This window comes from Malus domestica, chromosome 12 (assembly GCF_042453785.1).
Source record: "Malus domestica chromosome 12, GDT2T_hap1".
NCBI lineage: Eukaryota > Viridiplantae > Streptophyta > Magnoliopsida > Rosales > Rosaceae > Malus > Malus domestica.
The window spans coordinates 1,492,126-1,512,985 of NC_091672.1; the positions used below are offsets into that span (position 1 = coordinate 1,492,126).

Sequence of the window (20,860 nt, forward strand, 5' to 3'; positions counted from 1 at the left end):
TTCCTTGTTAAGCAATCAACCAGTTTCTATAGTCACCGACTCCCATTTCTTTCTTCTCACTCTAACAAGTAACAAAGTAACCTAAGACTGTAACTGCACCAGTTGTGTCTATCGATGGTGGATCTAGGAAAATTTTATTGGAGGGTCATGTGTAAAAATTCGTAAACATTTTAGAGACAAATGACTTCACTCATAATTTTGAAATATAAAACATTACAAGTTACAATTATCTCGATGGTCTCCATCTCCTTCAGATTGGATTAAAATCGAATGCTGCCTTTGAGGATGCTGGTTGCTGGAGCCGTGGGTAGGGATAGGCAACGGTTATGACAGGCGGGTAACCGCGGTTATTTATCTATAACCGTTTATTCTCGTACCTGCATAACCGTTTACCCGTTGGGTAATTGTCTAAACGGTTATACCCATATCCATAACCGTTTATAAATGGTTAACCATATCGATAACCGTGTATCTATTTAACCGTAACCGTTTAATACCCGTTTACCCATTTATCATTTTTAAACCCGTTTATCCTTTCTTTTTTACCATTTACTCATTTTTCACCCGTCTACGTGTTTTTTTAACAACTTGAAAATTAAAAAAGAAAAATTTGTTATAATTTTCTTTTTCTAACAATTAAACACCGTTATAGGGTACATCCATCATACATTTCTGCATTTTAATTTTTTAAATCCTTATATCATTCCAATAATTGAAATAATATTTTATAGACGATATTTTTAACAGTTAGCAATGAAGGTAATATAAAATTTAAAGTGGTTAAGGAAAGTTATATTATATTAGCTATAGAAATCATGCACTATAGTCAATAGCATTGATTTAAGTTTTGTCCGATAGGGAACATGGTTTGGGTTAATTTTACATATATAAAATAAATGGGTAAATGGTTACCCGTTTATAATGGCGGTTAATACCCATAACCACCAATTTAAATTTCGCAGGTAAACGGTTATACCCATAACCGTTTATTTATCTAAATGGTTACCCATAACAGCAACCGTGAAATTTAAATGGACGGGTAACCGCAATTACCCATAACCGATGGGTATTTGCCCATCCCTAGCCGTGGGTGGTTTGGGAGGTGTTTACACAATTTACAAATCTTGTTTGGGCCTGCTCGGGCGGGGTTGGGGGTTGGGTTATTTTGGAAGAGGGAGAATTATGAAGAGAAGAGATGAACAAAGCGACTTGCATATTTATGTTTTATTGGTATTTCAACTTTGTGCATGTCAAAAGTAAAATGGTAAATAAAAAAAAATTTGCAAAAAAGTAACTTGGCAAATAAAAATTTTGAAAATAAAATAAAAATTGTAAGTCGCATATAATTAAAACAATGAACTGACCGCAAAAGTTTGAAAAGTCAATCGTCTAACATTTGCAAGCTCCGTTTGATTTCTTTTTCTAGAACATACTTATAATTCATTTCCTCTTCTAGCTGCATCCCCGTAACATGACATATGTAAATAAGAGCACACTTGAGAAATCAAACTCGTTTATATGAAGAACACACATGTAAAGTGAGACACACAAAGAGATTTTGAAACTTTCTTGGGTATTTCAAATGTTTTAACCAGTTAAATATTTATTAAAAATTATAGAATTAAAAAACTAACCGTTAAAACACCCGCAACACTAGAGCATGAAAGAAGTTTTGCAAAACAATAAACACTATATCCTAAGATCAGGAACACCACTTGATGATATCAGGTGGCGCTAAAATCGTCAAACTCACCCCAACATATGTTGTGAGTGCACCCACGAAATCCCCAAATCTAAAACCCCTCAAAAACCTTTTTCTGAACGAATGGCTATATTATCACCTCCTCTGCTTCTTCCGCTTCCCCTCTCATCTCCCCCAAAACCCAACCGTTTCGCGTCCTTCAAGCTCGCCGGCAATTCCACCAATGGAGCTCTTCTCGGAGTACAGCTCGCAAAACGGCACCGTCTCGTGTTTGCCAAAGCCGCCTCCTCTGTCTACGCCATCAGAGAAGAGCTCGACACTGTCAATATCGCAGAGGACGTCACGCAGGTTCTGCTCTCATTTTGTTCTTTCTTTTTAGCATTTTTTTTAACTCGCTTTTGCTCAATTTTTAATTTTTTATCAGAATAATCTCTCTAAATGCTAAGAATTTAACTGGGTATTTCTGCAATTTTGGGCACTGTATTGGTATTTGGTTGGATTTCCGGAAGAGTAATGATAGGTAGACCAACTTTTTAAACCAAATTTGTAAACCATGTGATATGTCGCCAGTGGAAAATAAGCCCGTTAATCAACACTTTGATAATGCAATCATGAATAACACGTCGTGTGGTTTAAATAGATGGTGTCTCTAGCATTACCCTTCTCGAAAACTGGGATGAGAAATTTAGTGAATTAGACAAAAATGGGGGGTAAGGCTAGCCGACATTCACCTCTCCCAGACCCTGCATAAAGCGGGAGCCTTGTGCACTGGGTACGACCTTTTAGACAAAACACCGTGAAAACTTTTATGTTTTATATAAAAAAAACACTTCAAGAACTCACTTGGAGAAAGAAAACACTTTAACTATCTACTTGTCATTATTAATTCCTTTATAGTTGTGAAATTCTTTTGGTGACCTTCTCCCATTGCAAAGTAAGAATGGTGTTTTTATAAAGTATTGGACTTGAAGTGTTTTTCTTTTAACTGTTGGTTCCTGTTGATTAATTGCTATGTACAGTACTCGAAATCAAGTGATAACAATTTTCACACTCTGGACTATAGCAAGTTAGATTATGGAAATATAACTGTGAACTGTTTAAGTGTTGGATTCAACGTTCAAAGTCCCCGCTTGTACGATATGGAATTTATTACTTTATTAGGTGAGGTTGTCAAGTGTTTTGGCAATAGATTTCTCGTTGTAGTTGCTGACCATTTTCAGTTTTCACATTTGACAACAATATACGACATTGTCATAATCAGTGAATTTTATGTACATTATGGTTTACATTCTCATCATTTTTGTTGACTTGAATTATGCTGATAAATTATTATAGTTGATCGGGAGCACACCCATGGTATACCTCAACAAAGTTAGCGAAGGTTGTGTGGCAAATATTGCAGCAAAGCTTGAATCTATGGAACCGTGCCGAAGTGTCAAGGATAGGTAACCTGCTGAATAAGTTGTCATTTTGCTCTGAAATCTTACTATATACTTTTACCGTTATTTGCCAGATTGTTTTTTAATCTTGTTTGCCATCCTGATTGTAGAAGATTGATACGGTTTAAGGTATATGGAACCATCCTGTTGATGAAACTTTAGGATGTAACTGCCGCATTTGGTAGACTAGTAGTAGTAATCAATTTTTTATGAAACAAGTATCTTAGCGGGTCAATTATAATTGCCATGTAACTACAGTTTCCGCATCATTAATATTTGCTTGCTGAATGGAGATACATTCCAGATGAACTCATGTTATCTATGCTGATTAACATTTCAGAATTGGCTGTAGCATGATATCTAATGCTGAGAAAAGTGGGTTAATATCTCCTGGGAAGGTAAGCTGATAAGTTATTATACGAAAAAATTTACTGATAGATCAATATATTACTTTGTCATCTGAGATGACCGTGCAAGTTACGTGGAGGAAGATGTTTTAGCTTTTGCGAAAAGCCATATTTCTTTTGGGTGGTTTTTTTTCGTGTTTCTTTCTGTTATACATAAGAATTATACTTTTTGTGTTACTATGCAGACTGTATTAGTTGAACCAACTAGTGGAAATACAGGACTTGGTATTGCTTTTGTTGCTGCAACTAAAGGGTATAAACTTATAGTCACCATGCCAGCGTCCATAAATATTGAAAGGAGGATTCTTTTACGGGCATTTGGGGCAGAGGTTGTTTTGACGGATCCAGAAAAGGGTTTGAAAGGAGCGTTAGATAAAGCTGGGGAAATTGTTCTCAGCACACCAAATTCATATATGCTTCAACAGTTTGATAATGCTGCGAATGCAGAGGTAATTTCTGTTTTCTCTGGAGGCACTTCAATAATGCTATTGGTTATCCTAAACTGAATCTATATATATATATATATGAATATACACATGTATATCGTAATATATAATATTCTAATTAGCATTCACATGCATGAACTACAGATCCATTTCGATACTACTGGGCCAGAAATATGGGAGGATACCATTGGTAATGTTGACATATTTGTTGCTGCTATTGGAACTGGTGGTACTGTTACAGGCACTGGCCGTTACCTGAAAATGATGAACAAGGAGATAAAGGTGAGGCTAGTTCATAATGTATAATTTGTTTCATTAACGAACAGATCCTCTCCAGATCTCTGTGTCCGGAGCCAACGGACTAGAGAATCCGGATCGCTCAATTTAAATCATGCGCCCTCATTAGCCCATCCCAGTAGCCTTACACAAAACCAGCCCTTGAATGACCCAGATTCTCTGGTACGTTGGCTCCGGACATAGAGATCCGGAGAGGATCTGAATTCGTAGCAACAAATGATTTTATAAGTTATGGAACATAGTCACTTGAGTTATAGGAAAAAAACTATCTTAAATGCACATTCTGGATACTGTTAGTCGTATTTTATACTATACTATCATTGACACTGGATTTGAGAGGAAAGAGGTATTAGCAGACATTGAAGGTGGAACAACTTAGCACCTCTAGATTATGAATGAGTGCCTGCTTGCTCTTATTTGGCTTTGATCAGTGGAAATTAGTGGGACTGCAGCTTTATGGTTAATGTGTTTGTAATTCTGGATTGCATGCTTTTGTAATTTTGATTATCCAGGTAGTAGGTGTGGAACCTGCAGAGAGGAGTGTAATATCTGGAGAAAATCCAGGTGAAAGCACTGTTGCTCTTCGGTTTTAATTATATCAATTTTCTGTTGCAATTTCTTATTCAATAATATGGTATGCTTGACTGAATAATTATGTGAGTAATTCATGCAGGTTATGTACCAAGCATTTTAGATGTTAATTTACTTGATGAGGTCATCAAGGTAAATTGATTTGTGTTGTCTCTTAGTTATTAGTAGTACTATTGTTGTTATCGTTTTTTGCCTTTAGATATATTGAATAAAACTCTAGTCTCCCTCTTGTTTCTCTTCCTCGCCCCTTTCCTTTCTTTCTCCACTCTTCCTCCCTTGATCTTGTCTATTCTGCTCTTTTTTTTTTCTTCTCTCTTTCCTCTCAACTGGCACTGAGTGCATCATAAAGCCATTCTACTGGGATAAGTATTTTGGGTCACTTTGGTATTGATTTTGCTATGTGAATCAGCCTGTGGGCATTCTATCCTGCAATTTATCGGCTTGTCGACAACCTTTTTTTTTATTTTTTGAATTTTGTTTCTCGGGGTAATCTTGCTTCTCACTTGTCAGTTGGAAATATATGTGATAAATTTCTTTAATCATTTTTTATGAAAATGTAGGTTACCAACGATGAAGCTGTTGAAATGGCAAGGAGGCTAGCATTGGAGGAAGGCTTACTGGTAATTTGCAACTACTCTTTGACATGGAGCATTTTATAAGCGACAAATTCCAACTTCTGCTGGAACTTATCAATGTTATCATTTGTTAACTTAGAAAGCCACCCCATTTTTCTGTAATTCTATCCTAATTTAAGGTGATTTTGATAATTCCGATATGCAATACATGTCCCTAGGTTGGTATCTCATCAGGTGCTGCTGCGGCTGCTGCAATAAGTTTAGCAAGAAGACCTGAGAACACTGGAAAACTTATTGCGGTGAGGTTTTCTTTTTTGGTTATATTTGTTTTCTTATTCTCCCCTTTCCTTGTTACTTATACAATTGGGCTAGCTGTACTGGGTACTATTAATGTCATTAGTTTGCGACATGAGCAAGTTGTAGTAAAAGCTGCAGAAAGGTTCATTGCTAAAGCTTTGTACCTGGCCTTGGACGGTTCAAAGTGTTTCTTAAATTATAAGTAACTTGTAGAGTATGAAACTAATGCATAATTTGAATGGTTCAAAATTGTCTTGAAAGGCTATGATGTATTTTGATCAAGCTAATTTCATTCTGAAATGCATTTGAGGCTTAACAAAACTAAGCTGAAGCATGTAATGCTTCTTCTTTTACACAATCGTGGGCAGATTAAGATTAGATGTTGTAGTCCAATCTTATGAGGTAGCGATATTCCTCATAGAATTCTTTTTTACTGCAGAATAAAATGAAGCGAGATTGAACTATTACTATGATTGAAAACAATACTTCATTCATTATATAATTGAGACAGAGCGAGACTGAATTATTACTCTGACTGAAAATGTACTTCATTAAAAAATATATTGAAACCGAGTGTGCTATCTTAAACACGAGGTGAGCTAAACAATTCTTTACCTGCTAGTGACAATTACAGTTGATTACACTTTACGCCGTTCTAAATAGTATTGTGTTGATTTATTTTATTTGTGTTTCATATTATAGGTTATATTTCCAAGCTTTGGTGAGAGGTATATTCCCACTGTACTTTTCCAATCAATTTACGAAGAGGTTCAGAAGATGCGGGGAAAGTAATCATATTATTCTGGATGACATAAACATGTCATCGTAAAGATTGACTACCTTACAAATCAATCAAACAGAACCAAACATGTTTCCGAGAAGGTAATAGATTTGACCTGTTACATCTGTGTCATATGAATGCTGTTGTGATTCACTGGTGGCAGGCTAATCCAGGTTAGGTTTTAAAGGAATGCAGAGAGTAGTTGATCAATGAAAAATTGGAAAAATTGAGGTTCGTTTTTAGATAGGATGTTTTGCCTCGCCTTGTCCATTTACTTCTTGCAGAGGCAGTTTTAATGCATGTTTTGATTCACATGTGGGATACATATTTTGATTCAGATGTAATACAAATATATCTGTTAACATACATCGATCGAAACCAAAGTTAGAGAAAAAAACCTAGGGATCTTACACACAATTGATCATCTATGAACATAAATAGGTACTGAGACAACGAGATGAAATGCCTTGTTGCACAGACCAACTCATCGTAATCCTGAGTCCCACGTTACTGGTATGGTTGTTGCATCCGTCGAGTCCACAACTCTGTCACTTTCGTGCTTGAATCCACAAGAACCACTTCAATGTCACTTTTGTTTCTTTTCAATTAAAACTTGAAGCTCATGAATTCACATTCATCATAGTAATTGAAAGATAAACTGTATTTGCCTCAGTTGTAATATCTATGGATGGCAATCTTACTGGTAAAATCCGCTTCTCGCGGATATGCACCCATTTAGGGAAGATTTGGGAATTTTGTGTATAAGGTTCTTGTCCTTCAAGGTAGAGTTCTACATGATTTCGTTTTTCCTCTTTGGGTCATGGTATTCGATAGTAACCTCAATCCTAAACTTCCATATACTTTTTTAGTATCAAATTTAATTTTCAGTATGCACTACAATTTAGCGGTATTTTATCTCCATTTGTAAGCAAGATGGTCTCCTGTTCAACTCAAATGTATGTTGACATTTGTGTTGAGTTTGCTACTGAACTATAACTGACTCATTGTGTGTTCTAGCTGAAGTCCACCTCCCTCCCCTCTGTCATCCTTACTTTTTTAGTGTAAAATATTGTTGTATAAAAAATCGACCTCTGAAAAGTAGCTAAACAACCTCTTATCCCTAATCCCAAGCCAAGTATGTGAAATTATTGAAAGATTAAAGGCCTTGAGTAATCCAAGGTTTTAAGACAACATTTAGGGTAAGTGGGTTATTTACCAGGAGGATTCTCTCCGGATCCTCTTTATGAGGATCTTGGGAATCCTCAAATCGTGTCCATTCATCGTATATTGTACAATAACAGTTTTCGTCAGTTACCATTCATATTTAATTTAAAATAAAAGTATTTAAAATGATTTATGACCACATGATGTATAATGAACGAACATGATTTGAGTACCCCCATAATCCTCACAAAGAGGAGTTATTTAGTATGAGGGAAATAATTGGTCCTATAATCCAATTGGATGTAATAATAAAGACTTGTCACAATTTCTTTTATTCGGAGTCCATAATTAATGGTTCACCTCATGTTTGGTTTTGGGGACCACTTTTACAATTAGTAGGCTATATTTATTTTATGGAAATAAATAAAATTGATTAGCATACCAAAGAGGAAATCGAGTGCAATGACGGTCTAGAATTTATACAGCCAATCCTATTTAGTGGATTAAGGTTGGTTGTTGTCGTTATTGTAGCCTAGCAAAGAAGAAACTTAAGTTATTTATGTTTATGTTTGGGTGATGAATTTCTAAATGTCAAGAGATTTGAGAGAATTTGATAAAAGTAGATTACAAAATGGGAATTACATATGAATGTACTTCGTGAGCATCACAAAAGTATATTTGCAAGGGATTATGTAATACCCCTATTTTTAAAAAAATGATTATATATATATATATATATATATATATATATATGGGTGTATGTTGGGTAATTATTTTTACGTAGTGATTTTATTTGATTTATTTTTATGCAAGAACCTATTCTCGGTATGTAAAATAATTTCAATGTAAAATTCTTTTTTCCTACAAATTATTTCAAAAACTAGCTATTTCATGTTCATATGTAATTAGGGATCTTTTTTGTTTGAATTGGAGAAGGGGATTATGATGAGTTTGACTAGATTTTTCTCACAAAGGCTAAGTGGTGTTTTGGCAACCATTAGAGAATAAAGGGGAGGGGTTAGTCACTACTCTAAATAGGTTGAGGTGGAGAGTTTGTAGCATTAGGAGTTAATGATTTGGTGATTACTCATCACTCTAAATGTGAAGGTGGAAGTCTACTTAAAGGTGAGTTAGCAAGTTTGTAATCATTAGGAATCTAAGAGCTAAATGTTTGGTGATGATTCATCCCTCCAAAGTTTGAAGAGGTGGGATTCATATTCCTTAGAGATGAACGTGGCCTTGGATGCTTGTATTGACCTTGCATAATATTGATTAACTTCACACATGTCTCTTTGCCATTTGAACACATATTAGAGCTAAGGTTTCGCTTAACATTTGTTCTTTGTCTATTGGACCACATTTCATTGTTAATGATGAGAATAACATTTGTTGCCTTGTGATTGGAACACATTTCATGGTGATGATTAGGTTAAAATTTGGTGTGTTTCTATTGGAACACATTTCATGTTTAATGATTAGCACAACACTTGCTTTCTTTCCATTGGCACGCTTGTGGAGATTCTTTGGAGAAGATGTCATGCAATCTACATAAAGGAAGGAGAAAAGAAACAACGGAAGGACATAGAGGAAAGAGGAAGAAGAAAAGAGAGGAAGAAGAAGAAGAAAAAAAAAAAAAAAAAGAACAACTCCAATAAAAAGCCATCCTCCCTTTCATATTATCCAATTACCTTTCTTTTACATATTGTTAAGGCTTTAAGCCATCTTTCATTGTATTTGTAAGTCCCTCATATATAGTGAAATACAATGAAAGCAAACCGCAGTGGATGTAGTCAATTTGGCGAACCACTTAAATCTTGTGTATTTATGCATTTACATTTTGAGATCTTTTCCATGAGAAGCACTTCCACCAAACTATCGACAATCTCTATTAATCTCTCTTGAGGATGATGTACAAAAAGTGTGAGACAAATCCCAGAAAAATACATGAGCCTTACCCAACAAATCTCTCCCATCAAACTACTATCATTTTCATCTATCAAAAGAAAGATATTCAAGACTAGAAATTCGTCCAGCCTATTTAACAGATCAAAACACCATCATCCATATATTTTATTATAATACTTCCTTCATGAGAGTTGTTCGTCTGTCTCTCAACCATGATATATCAAAATTTCAGAAACATCCAACTGTGATCGTCCATTATGTCTGAAATACCAACTCATGTCTCTAATCCCACAGAAAACTGGACAGCCATGTTATGAGCACCAAAACCCCATTTTTTGTAACTCGAATCGAAACACTTCATTCACAAAAGTTGTTCCTTATCATCTCATCTATAACATATCCAAAAACCATGACAATCGAATATATGTGCTGACTTATATCCCTGTTCGAACAGCTGATAGTTTCAGCTATATTAAAGAAGTAGAAGTGGTGGGCTAAAATAAAAATAAAAGATGATGTTTGGAAAGGGAAAAGCTAGAGACATAATTTCATGCCTTGTGGCATTTAAGACATATATTTCACTCTAACGATTATTTTCTCTAACATGGATGTCTATTCTTTTCTAATAAAAACAGTTTGCCCGACCAAGATGGACGAGACGATGAACAATATATATGAAGTGGTCAACGAGCAACAGTTTATATGATGGATTATAGATTATTATTTTGTTAATATTATGATTATATTACTCTTGTTACTAATCAATTTGATTTATGTTGAAGTCGTAGGCTTGTTAGATAAAGTGTGAGTATTGATATCTATGTGAACATGACATATACATATGCATTGCAAAGCAAGAAAAAGAGTTGTGTTGTGTCAAGTGCTCACTTGTGTAAAGTGTTTAAGCTATGAGGATATTCAAGGGCTAAAGTTTGCCTTGAATATAAAATAATGAACCGTGTATATGTCAGGCGTAGGGTGCAGGGCTTGAGTATACAATTGGTTGATTATAAAATAATGAAATCTTGTATATATCAGGCGTATGGTGCATGACTTGAGTATATATTTGGGCGTCGGGGGAAGTGTCTGTTTAATAAAGTGGAAACTGAGAGTTTAATTATAAAAATTGGGTTAAGGGATGAACGGGAGTTAACTCATATTCTAACGTACTCGGAGCCAAGTGGTATAAGCATGGTATGGGACGTGCAGGCTTGGGTGCCTTAGGTATGTGTTGATGGGATTTGAAGGGAGTGAGTACATTCATACATTTCATTGCATACATTTTATGTATTTTCAAGAGCTACTCATTTCAATTATTATTTTAGTTGGTATTTTGGTTATGAATTAATTTTGTGTACTAATATTTGTTACAATTTAATTATTATTTTGTTAGTAGTTTTTGTTGTGAATTAATTTGCGCATTATTGTTATTCCACTGCGTATTCAATAAATTTTAATTATTTCATTTTATTTTCCACCATATCTTGGTTGTAGAATTTATTTCTATAGCTAAGATATGTCTCACACCCTAACTCGTGGATAATCTTTATTCACGGATCGGGGCGTTACAAATTAACAAATAACTATTTAAAGGTGTCATTTATCATTTGCTCATACATATTTTTACAAAGCTTATGAAGTGCATTTTCTCCTTTAATATTTTGTCGTGCATTCTTTACTAACTTGGCCTCAAAAAAACAATTTATTTGTGCTGATATGCTCAAACTTAGTAACTAATTACCTCTTTTATGCTCATTCCTCATTTTAATTGTTCCTTAAATATTTTTCTAAATTTTTCTATTTTTCTCTAACTTTAGATTTACCATTTGAAGAGAGTAGGGATTTTACCGTAAAATTAATTGGCAATATGAAGAATAGTTCAACTTATTTATAAGCCCATGCAAAGTCATTCCTCCCAGCAATGTAAAATTCATTCTCAATATGCTCTCATGTGTGGCGAATTTTCAAGCTAACATGTAGACACACAACAGAATGACGTGTGCGCGAGTGGATGTTTGGCTTTACACATGGGATAACCTGCTCTAATACCATGAAAAACGTTGGGGGTCTACCATAAAACTAATTGGCAATATGGGGAGTAGCTTAACTTACTATAAACTCATGCAAGGTCTCTTCTCCTATTAATGTGAAATTCATTCTCAATACCGTTGATATGACAGACTTTGCTGCCATTTGTCCATGTGCTTTGCCAAATCATGACTCTTATATGTCTCTTATATGTTGTTATACGCAGTTGTATTGTTGGAGTACATTATTAATGAGAACTTCCCTATTCTCGTTGACGTAGTCCAACTTAGAGTGAATCACGTACATTTTGTATTTGCTTTCCTATCTCTCTCTTTACATATTACCCACACTCTGGAGCAATCTTGCAAAGTTCTTACCTTGACACTTTATGTTGTTTCAGAGCCTACTCGATTTTGTACGTCAATAGGTTGCATAAGCAATGTATGTTGATTATGCCAAACTTTTGCTAGGATTTATAGTTTTGTGAATTTTGTGAGCTTTAATTTAGCTCGGAAATGGATCATCTCCGGATTCCTTCCACCAAATTCACCAAATCCACAAATCCGAACCCTTAAAATTTGATCCAACGGTTAAAGTTATTATAATTTTTAAAAGAGGCTCATATTTTTAACCGTTAGATCAAGTTTTAAGGACCCGAATTTGTAAATTTAGTGAAAGGAATCCGCAAAGGATCCCTTTCCGTTTAGCTCGGGAGGTTGTTTCTTTTGTCAGTTGAAATTCATGTGTCTTGTACACTTATTTGATTAAAAACATTTATTTTCATTTGCTGAGTTACTATTTAATGTACTTATTGTCAATCACTATTGTTGTGAAACTGATGAGTTATGGACCACAACATGAAGATGGCGTTTTGTGATTGGTTGTTGGTGTCTGTAAAGGCATGCACAGACATTTGAGAGTCAAAACCTTTTATTTCATAGGTCCTGTGAAAGCTTTATAGCTTTTGATTCATTTGCATGGTATACGTAGTCACGTACATAGGAGGTGGGGAAGAGGACTTATATTCGCATGATGGTACAAGTAAATTACAACTGTTTCATTTGCATGGTATACGTAGTCACGTACATAGGAGGTGGGGAAGAGGACTTATATTCGCATGATGGCACAATTACATTACAACTGTAACATTAACTCGTTTAAATTATATAACAGTATAATGATTATGTAAGTTTGTCTCTATATCACAACTGAGAGAGGTATATCGGGATCAAGGTGGTCTTAGGATCATTCAGAGTTTGGAAAATATACATCTTAGGGTTTTTGGAAATCATTCAAATGTTTGGTATTGGCCTCTTTTGTGTCTATAAAATATGCTAGACATATTTTGATAGCACTCGATATATTGCGTCGAGAGCACACGATAAATTCTCTCAAGAGTACTCATCAGATTGCTTTAGTATATGTCGATTTTTGTTGACATATATGGTTCTGTTGATGACAATAAGTCCACCAAATGCATTTCCGCTCTTTTCTATTAAAAACCTTAAACCTTTAACATTAGCACCTCCTGATGTTCAAATCCTAAATTTACCATTGTATATAACATTATGTTATTGATACAAGAGGCTATAATGACAGTATACTCATATCATATAAATTGTTCTCGAAAGCTGCAATGAGAGAGAGATAGAACATCACAGCTTTTGTTTGCTTCTCACACCGAAAGGTGAATAGGCTCACATGTAATTTGCTCTCATCATTTGCCCTAAAAATAGGGACTTTTGAGGCAGCAAATTACCTCTTTTGCATGCATGAGACTTTCGTCACGCAAATCCCACTGTCTCATTTTTAGCCTTTATTCCTTTCCTTCCTTTCCCTGCTTTTGGCTAACTTTTTCATCCTTTTCCAAGTAAATATACACACATCTGACAAATGAATGATTAAAAACTTAACTTTTCTCTCTCTATTTATTTGAAGTATAGAAGAAATTTTTTAGTGTGCCGGAAATATAAACAGTATACTAAATATCATAATACAATTGGTTGGAAACATGAAAAAAAATAAAATTCAACCAATTGTTATGACATTTGGTGTACTAGATCATGTTCTCAACACACTGAAATATTTCTCAAAGTGTAGGAGTGGTTAATTACCATGGAGCAATTACTTGTAAACTTGAATAACATGTCAATATGCCTACCTACATTTCAATATATTTACTCAATATTGATTACATTTATACATATACTGTACTTAGGCCAATTAGCTCTTGCCACCAGCTAGCATCAAGGGTCACCCAATAAATGAAATATTATAAGTCAATTTATTTTCCCATTTTAATGTAGGGTTTAAAACTCAATTTTGTTACTGTTGGACTGCGTTCAACCACACCACATCCTATTAATTCAGTTGATAATTGGTTTGCCGGAAATCATTGAGGTGAGGACAATCGAACTAAGAACTTTGATTGCAATCGAACTCAGAACTTCGAAAAGACCCTTGTCATTTGAATGATAAGACTTTAACACACCAAAGAGAAATGATGATCATCTTCCTTGAAATTTTCCATCCGTTCATAAAGAAAAGAAAATAAATAAAACAAAAGCAAAAAACAAAAAACAAAGAAAAGAAATAAACAGGTTACAATCAACAAAGAGATTCCGACTTTTGAAACCTCATTAGAAAAGAGATAAACAAATTAAAACCCTTCATAATTTGTTGCTGCTTTTTCCTATTAGGTTTATATTTAAGCAAGCTGGCTTAACCTTTTTAGCATGGCTGGCTAGCTAATTAAGCTCAAACCAAGGACATTGGAGACAATTCCACCATCTGATCGGCTTCTACATGTCCAGCACTTTCATCTAACAGCCACTTCTCAAGATATGTCAATGGAGGATTGTTACAATTAGTACTACTGCTTTCGCATCGAATAATTTGCTTATTCTTCTGATCCTCGTCGCGCAGAAGATGATGATCATGAATTATTTCCGCCCCATTTGGAACTTTAATACTGAGTTGTGACACCTTGTTAGAATAAGTAGATGAATCACAAGTATACATGTCCCAAGAAGCAACATTGTTCAAGTTCTCATAGGACAAAATCGATTCAAACTCCTCGTTAGATACTAGGTTTCCTGTGCTAGTACCGCTAGGTTTTTCTTGATCATCATCAGATGCAGCATTATATTTGAGGCTAGAGGTCTTCGGAGTTGGGGAGGATCTCATCCAACCTTCTAGGAGCCGCGAAATGTTCTCGGTGCTTGAGGCATATGTGGAGGAGGAGGATTGGTTGTTCCTCAGAATAATTGAGGAGGCATGGCTTGTCATATTATCTAAGCTCCCTTCACTCAAACTCCTCCTTGATACATTTACATTAAACGGATCATTCGACGTCGTATGAGGATCAAGAGCTGATTGAAATGGCTTCAGCTTCTTCTTCAAGTGGGTGTTCCAGTAGTTCTTTATGTCGTTATCGGTTCTCTGTGGCAGGTAGGAAGCTATTGCTGCCCATCTGCTCGATCAAACCAATATTAATTATTTTCATGTATTAAAATACATACCTATAAGAATAAACACACACACACACATACACAACTTTTTCCAACAACATCTGGCTCTCGCTAATAACAATTAGTGTTGTATTCACAATCATTGATAGAAAATGGTAATGAATGAAGAAGTTTGAAGATGAATTACTTGTTACCCAATAAAGCTTGCAAGTGAATGATCATCCCTTCTTCATGAGGTGTAAAGTTACCGCGCTTGATTCCCGGTCTGAGGTAGTTAGTCCATCTGAGTCTGCAACTTTTGCTGCACCTCAAGAGCCCTTTTTGCAGCCAAAAATCAGGAAGAATTGAATAATATGTACAAAACATCAATCCACAAAGAGATTAAATAAGACAAAATCATAACACATAATATTCAATAACTAATTCGCATGGAAATTAATAATTGCTTAAACTTTTTTTTTTTTTTTTGACTCAAGCTAAATTAGGGAAGGGAGAAATCGGACTTGGGATCTCGAGTTCAAAAATAAATGCTGAATTTTACTGTCAAATTACCAGTGTTGGTGGGAACTGATCTCCAATTACCAGGACCATGTTCTTGGATGTAAGAAACAAGGACGATGTCCTCCTCAGGAGTCCATGGACCTTTCTTGATTCCTACCTTCTCACAGCAAGGAGGCCTTCCCATCTCTCTCTCTTTCTCTCTCTCTCTGCCTTCTCTCCCAAGGACCTAAAAAATAAACCTGAATATTTCATACAGTGCTCTTATGTTGAGCATATATATATATATATATATATATTTATGTATGCATGTGTATGTGTATAGCTCACTTAAAGGGGAAGGAAGTATTTGCACACTTACTGTTCATCTACCTCGCCGAGTCATCTGCCCTTTTCATTAACATTAACTTTAATATAGTCAAATCTGTAGAAACCAGGAAGTCGATCAAATATCTATATAGGCATTCGATTCTCCGCGGACCTTACTGTCCGGAGTCAAAGGACAAAAAAAAGCGAGCTCTTGATTTGTGTGAAAGAGAGCTCAAAAGCTCTTAGTTGTGTGAGGTGAGTCAACGTAATGAGTTAATAGGGACCGTCAAATTCAATTAAGTGGTTCAGATTGCCTGATGATTAGGCAAATGAGATTTGGAGAGGATCTGTTCGAACTTTGTATTTTCTGTCTTTTTTGCATCGTCACGTGCCATGCACATGCAGATCACCAGAAATGGCAAGTTCACACTCTCCTCCTACCCTTTATTTCTCTCCTCGTGAACCTCCTATGGTCCTACTTTTGGTTAACATATAATTCGGTGGCTGATTATCTTTTGCTCTATATATGAAAAAAAACACACGAGACTATTAAATGAAGTCCTTAAGAATGATTTCTTAATACACCTAAACCCTAAATCCTAAACTAATTTTAACGTGAGACTCACTCACATTTTCATTTCTTGTGGGTTAGTAACGCTTGGTATGTTAGGAATGATAACATTATTAGCATGATTATCACCACAAAGTAGCTTAAGCCCGTTTGGAAATGCTTCTTTGAAAATTACTTATGCTCTTAAACGTTTCTAGTAACATCTCTTCTATTAGAAACACTATGAAACTTTTAAATAAAAATGCAAGTGCTTTCTGAAGAAGCACTTCAAGTGTTTTCTGAAAAAGCACTTCAAGTGTTTTTTGGAGCACACTTTTAACTTTTTATGTCAAATATGGTCAAAAACATTTTTGGTGATTTGAAAGCGCTTTTAATTATTAAAAAAAACACTTCTAAACATGCTCCAAGTTTTAGCATGAATTTTCTAGTGTTGGTCATCCGATTATACATAAAGGGGTCGTAGAATCATATGCAAGGTTCTAAAAAGTGTTAGGCACTAGTCGAACGGCGAGCAGGTGTCCAGCGCCTAGGATCTTAAGCAGGTTTTTAGTTTTATTTAAATTTAGGGAATTGTTATTGGCACTAATCTAATTACACACTCCAAACTTCCTACAATTAGAAAGAAAAATAATGTAAAGAGTGTAAAATGAGATTTTAGAGTACCAATAACAGTTCTCTAAATATATCATATAACAATAAAAACATATAAATAAGTGGCTACAATTGATTAAGTACAAAAAATGAAATATGTATTCAAAGTTATTTTATAAGAAGGTCCAAAATTATTTTACAAAAAAAATTATCATCAAATCTTTAACCGAAGCTTTCATCAAAACGCCTAAGACCTGATTGGGACGCCCGATCTCCGCCTATCGCCTGAGCACCCGCCCAGGCTGCTTTTTAGAACAGTGATCACAGGTAACTTGTTTGAATACGAATCGAGATAACTTAGCCATGAACCAATTGCAATATTATTGCCAACTGCCAACTGCCAACTGCCAATTGGTATCAGGGACGCCAGGTTTCTTTCGATGACTTAGCCATGAACCAGTTGGCCCTGATGTCAAGTGGTTCAGTCGCCTGCCAAGCAGTACGCAATGGAGTCATCGAAAGAAACCTGGCGTCCCTGATGCCAGTTGACATGCTGTGGTGTTGTTGATGAAAGAAACCTCCCCCCATCTAAGGTTTTCTCCCCTGACCATGACCTGAACAACGTCGGGCGTTAGTATTTTGCTTTCCATCAGAAGGTGCACACAATGACACAGCTTATGTTGGAAAGTGTCCAATATAGGTTCAGACATCCTTGAGGAGGTCTGATTTGGAAACTAAGTACTTAAACACGACGACAATATTTCAGATAATACTACACTTCCATACCATTTCAAAGCAAATGTTCTATGCAGACAACAAAATTACGACCCAGGAACAAGAGAGAATGCTACAATTCAGACATTGTTTTTGTCACAAATCCTAGCGCCCTACAGGCACTGTGCACTCAATCGTTTTACATGCAGTTATATTATTTGGTAATCCCGTGACTAAGGAAAATTACAAATTTTAAGCCTGAAGGCCATTGGCACATCTCCAAAGTACTCAGAACATTAGATTTCATATACTCCTAAGATAAATCCTAATCTTCTGATACTGGTTACCGTCAATAACAGAAGCAGAAAACCATAACCATTAGATCAAAATGAATGAAATGGACAACATAAAACAAAAATAACTCGCGTATTTGAAAAAAATTGCTCCACTAGATCTAGGTGACGTTGACTGGTAATTTACTATATTGTGGAGATCTAGCCAAGTGGATATGTACGAAAGCAAAAGATAACATCACGAATGCCTGGTAAAAACACCCAGAGTCCTAAAAAATACATCAACACCTAAAAATTTGACAGCCAAAGCACCTTGGGAGTAAAGACCCTCTACGATATGCTTAGTTTGTAGTCATGCATGCCTTTACCAAAAAGAAGCTTAAAAGGCCAAGATGTGAAGAATCGTACGTTTCAAGAACTAAAAAGAAGCTTAAAAGGCTGACGGCAAGGAAAGAGATATGAAACAGCCAAAAGCAAAACTTTGACCCTTACATCTTTTTAACTTTTTTCTCTTGATGTTATATTCAATGTCCCCGCAATCGATTTGCTCATGATTTCTTAAAGGGTGATATCTCATTGACTGCAGCTCTTCTTCCACCAAAGCAAGCCTTCGTTTCTCATCTTTCTGAAGTGAGAAAATTCAAAAACATCAAAAACATACTTCTATAATCCTTGAAAAAACACGAGGCAATGTGGCATGATTATAAGATGGCATCTTATTAAATTTTACACATTTACATTCCACATACATTGTATAAGTGCCTGATAAAATAGTTAAGCTATTAAGGTATCAATAAATTTCATTAGTTAGTTCTTAAGGTTTGAATGAGATAATTTATTCGAACGGATTGATTATGACAGTAATAGTTTGATAAGTGTGTCAATATGTGAAACACTTAAGATTACTCTAAAAATTTCCCACGATCTAACATTTTGCCTCATGAGATAGTAATTGAATACAACAATTTATTACCATAGGTTCGAGGTGAAGCAACATTGTCAGACTTACATGGGCTTTTTCCAACCCTAAAATGTGCTGCTTGCAGAGCTTGAGCTCCATTTCAAGGGAATGGAACCGAGACTCAACAGGTACTACACATTGCTCCACTATTTGCTTTTGTCTACCCCGGACGATCTCTGGCTGCCACACATTCAATGCAACTGAAGCTTGCCTGAAACAAGCAATCGGGCAATAAACACACTGACAAAAACATACTCATAAAAAATGATAAAAAAGGGAAAAGAAAAGAAAAGTTCCATAAAAAAAATTATAAAAACTGCATTAAAATAAAAAGGAATGATGTGCTTCCATGGACAAAGGTTCGGGAGCATGATATGACTCTCAGTCTCGTGTGCTGTTCCTTTTTATTCTTTTCGGTATAACAGAGGCTGGAAACTTGAGTAGGGGAGGGCAAGAATTGAATTCCTGTCTCGATTCTATGGTAAATACTTTTTCACTAGAGCTACAAGCTCTCGCCTCAAGTTGTTCTTGACCAAGCTCCCTAACCGTATCACGGTACTCCTGTGTTCTCCACTAGGGGAGGGCAAGAATTGAAATCAATGGTCTCATGGTGATGGTACGGGTACTCCGTTGTTCTCCTAATGTGCATAGGCTCTGAATATGTAAACGATAATCGACGTGTTCCATACTCTCTGAATTTTTCGGTATAATAGCTACAACTCTTGCCAAGTACTAGTTTTCGAAATGTATACGCAGATCAAATCATATCAGATTACAATTAACTTCTTATGCATCAATTTTTGGAATAATACAAATTATGAAAACAAATTAACCATATGAAAATTTCTGAAAAGCCAAACAGATTTCAAAGTTTCTGTATATATACATGTATTTCTAATTCTCTATCAAACTCAAATTAATTCACAGATTACCAAAAGAAAAAGAAAAAACAGTAAACTAATTACCTAATCCTGCTCAAACTTGAGAGCTCGGTAAGTGTTGCTTGCATTTTCTGAGTCTCTTCGGCCAATCGAGCCTCCATCTCTCGGAGCTTCATAGACCGTTCTACAACCTGACTCTCCTTCCTCAAAACCGCCCTCCGATGCGCCGCCATTTTCTTATCCCTCTCTCTCTCAAACCTAAAAAACGAAAACAAAAACACACAATTTTCAAATTTACATTTTCAAGTAGCTGAATTTAAAAAACAACATATTAAATGTCTACCTGATTTTGTAGAGGGATTTAGAGGTTGATGGATTTGGGGAGGTAATCGAGGAAGAAGTAGGTAAATCGGAGGAGAGGAGGTGGGACCATAGAGAGTCTTCGTCGGATAAGCGGCGGAGGCGCGCGGAGGAGATTGATATACGGCAGAGGTCCTTGTAGCTGAAACTGCCGCTTTGAACGCCAATTTCTAGAATTCGCCTCCACAGCTCATCCGGGAGAGTTGACATAGAACTTAACGGTGTCTGGTGGTTGCGTAGCTGAACAAGCCGTCGTCCACGGTGGTGTTTATTTTCAGGTCCCCGCCGACTGTTATCATTCGAACCTCCCCAACCGACTCACTTGATCATTATTTATTTAACTATTTTGTCAATCGGTCCTCCTACACCGTTGACACAGTGTTGGAAAATATAGAAAAAGGGAATGTTTTATTTAATTAAGTAGGAATCTTATTCACTTAAATCGTTTAGAAGTGTTTTTAAAATGATAATTTTAGGTTTCGGAAGTACTTAAATGTTTTTTGGAAGCAGCATATAATCTTTTAGAGAAAATATTTTTAGGTTTCAAAACTTTCTGATAACGTTTCTACCAAGGGTTGGT

At 35.6% G+C, this 20,860-nt stretch overlaps 3 protein-coding genes across 11 annotated transcripts; 1 reads left to right on the forward strand and 2 right to left on the reverse strand.

The window, feature by feature from the left end:
* Positions 1-1,666: 1,666 nt before the first annotated feature.
* On the forward strand, positions 1,667-9,544 carry LOC103413454 (S-sulfo-L-cysteine synthase (O-acetyl-L-serine-dependent), chloroplastic). Of its 7 annotated transcripts, none has more exons than XR_011573996.1 (12): positions 1,667-2,050; positions 3,038-3,147; positions 3,482-3,539; positions 3,734-3,997; positions 4,139-4,276; positions 4,804-4,855; positions 4,965-5,014; positions 5,443-5,502; positions 5,676-5,756; positions 6,457-6,636; positions 6,709-6,766; positions 9,218-9,544. XR_011573996.1 is itself a non-coding variant. In XM_029090630.2 (10 exons), the coding sequence occupies exons 1-10, from the start codon at positions 1,826-1,828 to the stop codon at positions 6,544-6,546; spliced, it is 1,128 nt and encodes a 375-aa protein (XP_028946463.2). In that variant the 5' UTR covers positions 1,695-1,825; the 3' UTR covers positions 6,547-6,901. The 7 variants fall into 7 exon arrangements, 1 of the variants encoding a protein (XP_028946463.2); XR_003767587.2 differs by having other exon boundaries at positions 1,690-2,050; positions 6,714-6,766; positions 9,128-9,544; XR_003767586.2 differs by having other exon boundaries at positions 1,695-2,050; positions 9,128-9,544.
* A 4,535-nt stretch (positions 9,545-14,079) lies between these two features.
* Positions 14,080-16,026, reverse strand: LOC103449370 (transcription factor MYB60). Of its 2 annotated transcripts, XM_070809677.1 has the most exons (4): positions 15,962-16,026; positions 15,655-15,829; positions 15,290-15,419; positions 14,080-15,104 (listed from the first exon to the last, which is right to left on the reverse strand). In XM_070809677.1, exons 2-4 carry the CDS (start codon positions 15,785-15,787, stop codon positions 14,390-14,392), a joined length of 978 nt encoding a protein of 325 aa, XP_070665778.1. In that variant the 5' UTR covers positions 15,788-15,829; positions 15,962-16,026; the 3' UTR covers positions 14,080-14,389. The 2 variants fall into 2 exon arrangements, with proteins under 2 accessions (XP_070665778.1, XP_028946118.1); XM_029090285.2 differs by lacking the exon at positions 15,962-16,026 and having other exon boundaries at positions 15,655-15,857.
* Positions 16,027-17,207: 1,181 nt separating this feature from the next.
* On the reverse strand, positions 17,208-20,663 carry LOC103449369 (F-box protein SKIP24). 2 transcript variants are annotated; one of them, XM_008388684.4, is made up of 5 exons: positions 20,264-20,663; positions 20,005-20,178; positions 19,088-19,250; positions 18,571-18,703; positions 17,208-17,685 (listed from the first exon to the last, which is right to left on the reverse strand). In XM_008388684.4, the coding sequence occupies exons 1-5, from the start codon at positions 20,488-20,490 to the stop codon at positions 17,660-17,662; spliced, it is 723 nt and encodes a 240-aa protein (XP_008386906.3). In that variant the 5' UTR covers positions 20,491-20,663; the 3' UTR covers positions 17,208-17,659. The 2 variants fall into 2 exon arrangements, with proteins under 2 accessions (XP_008386906.3, XP_008386905.3); XM_008388683.4 differs by having other exon boundaries at positions 19,052-19,250; positions 20,264-20,641.
* Positions 20,664-20,860: the final 197 nt, after the last annotated feature.

What these genes read in the sequence shown, in the direction of transcription:
- LOC103449369 (XM_008388683.4), bottom strand. Translation starts at nt 20,490, where the DNA reads ATGTCAACTCTCCCGGATGAGCTGTGGAGGCGAATTCTAGAAATTGGC. An exon ending in TGCTTCACCTCGAACCTATG is followed by an intron (nt 18,704 to 19,051) that starts GTAATAAATTGT and finishes TTCTCACTTCAG; the next exon opens with AAAGATGAGAAACGAAGGCT. An exon ending in GAGAAAAAAGTTAAAAAGAT is followed by an intron (nt 17,686 to 18,570) that starts GTAAGGGTCAAA and finishes GACGTTGTTCAG; the next exon opens with GTCATGGTCAGGGGAGAAAA.
- LOC103413454 (XM_029090630.2), top strand. Translation starts at nt 1,826, where the DNA reads ATGGCTATATTATCACCTCCTCTGCTTCTTCCGCTTCCCCTCTCATCT. An exon ending in AATATCTGGAGAAAATCCAG is followed by an intron (nt 4,856 to 4,964) that starts GTGAAAGCACTG and finishes TAATTCATGCAG; the next exon opens with GTTATGTACCAAGCATTTTA. An exon ending in CATTGGAGGAAGGCTTACTG is followed by an intron (nt 5,503 to 5,675) that starts GTAATTTGCAAC and finishes ACATGTCCCTAG; the next exon opens with GTTGGTATCTCATCAGGTGC.
- LOC103449370 (XM_070809677.1), bottom strand. Translation starts at nt 15,787, where the DNA reads ATGGGAAGGCCTCCTTGCTGTGAGAAGGTAGGAATCAAGAAAGGTCCA. An exon ending in ATCAGTTCCCACCAACACTG is followed by an intron (nt 15,420 to 15,654) that starts GTAATTTGACAG and finishes GGCTGCAAAAAG; the next exon opens with GGCTCTTGAGGTGCAGCAAA. An exon ending in CAAGCTTTATTGGGTAACAA is followed by an intron (nt 15,105 to 15,289) that starts GTAATTCATCTT and finishes TTGATCGAGCAG; the next exon opens with ATGGGCAGCAATAGCTTCCT.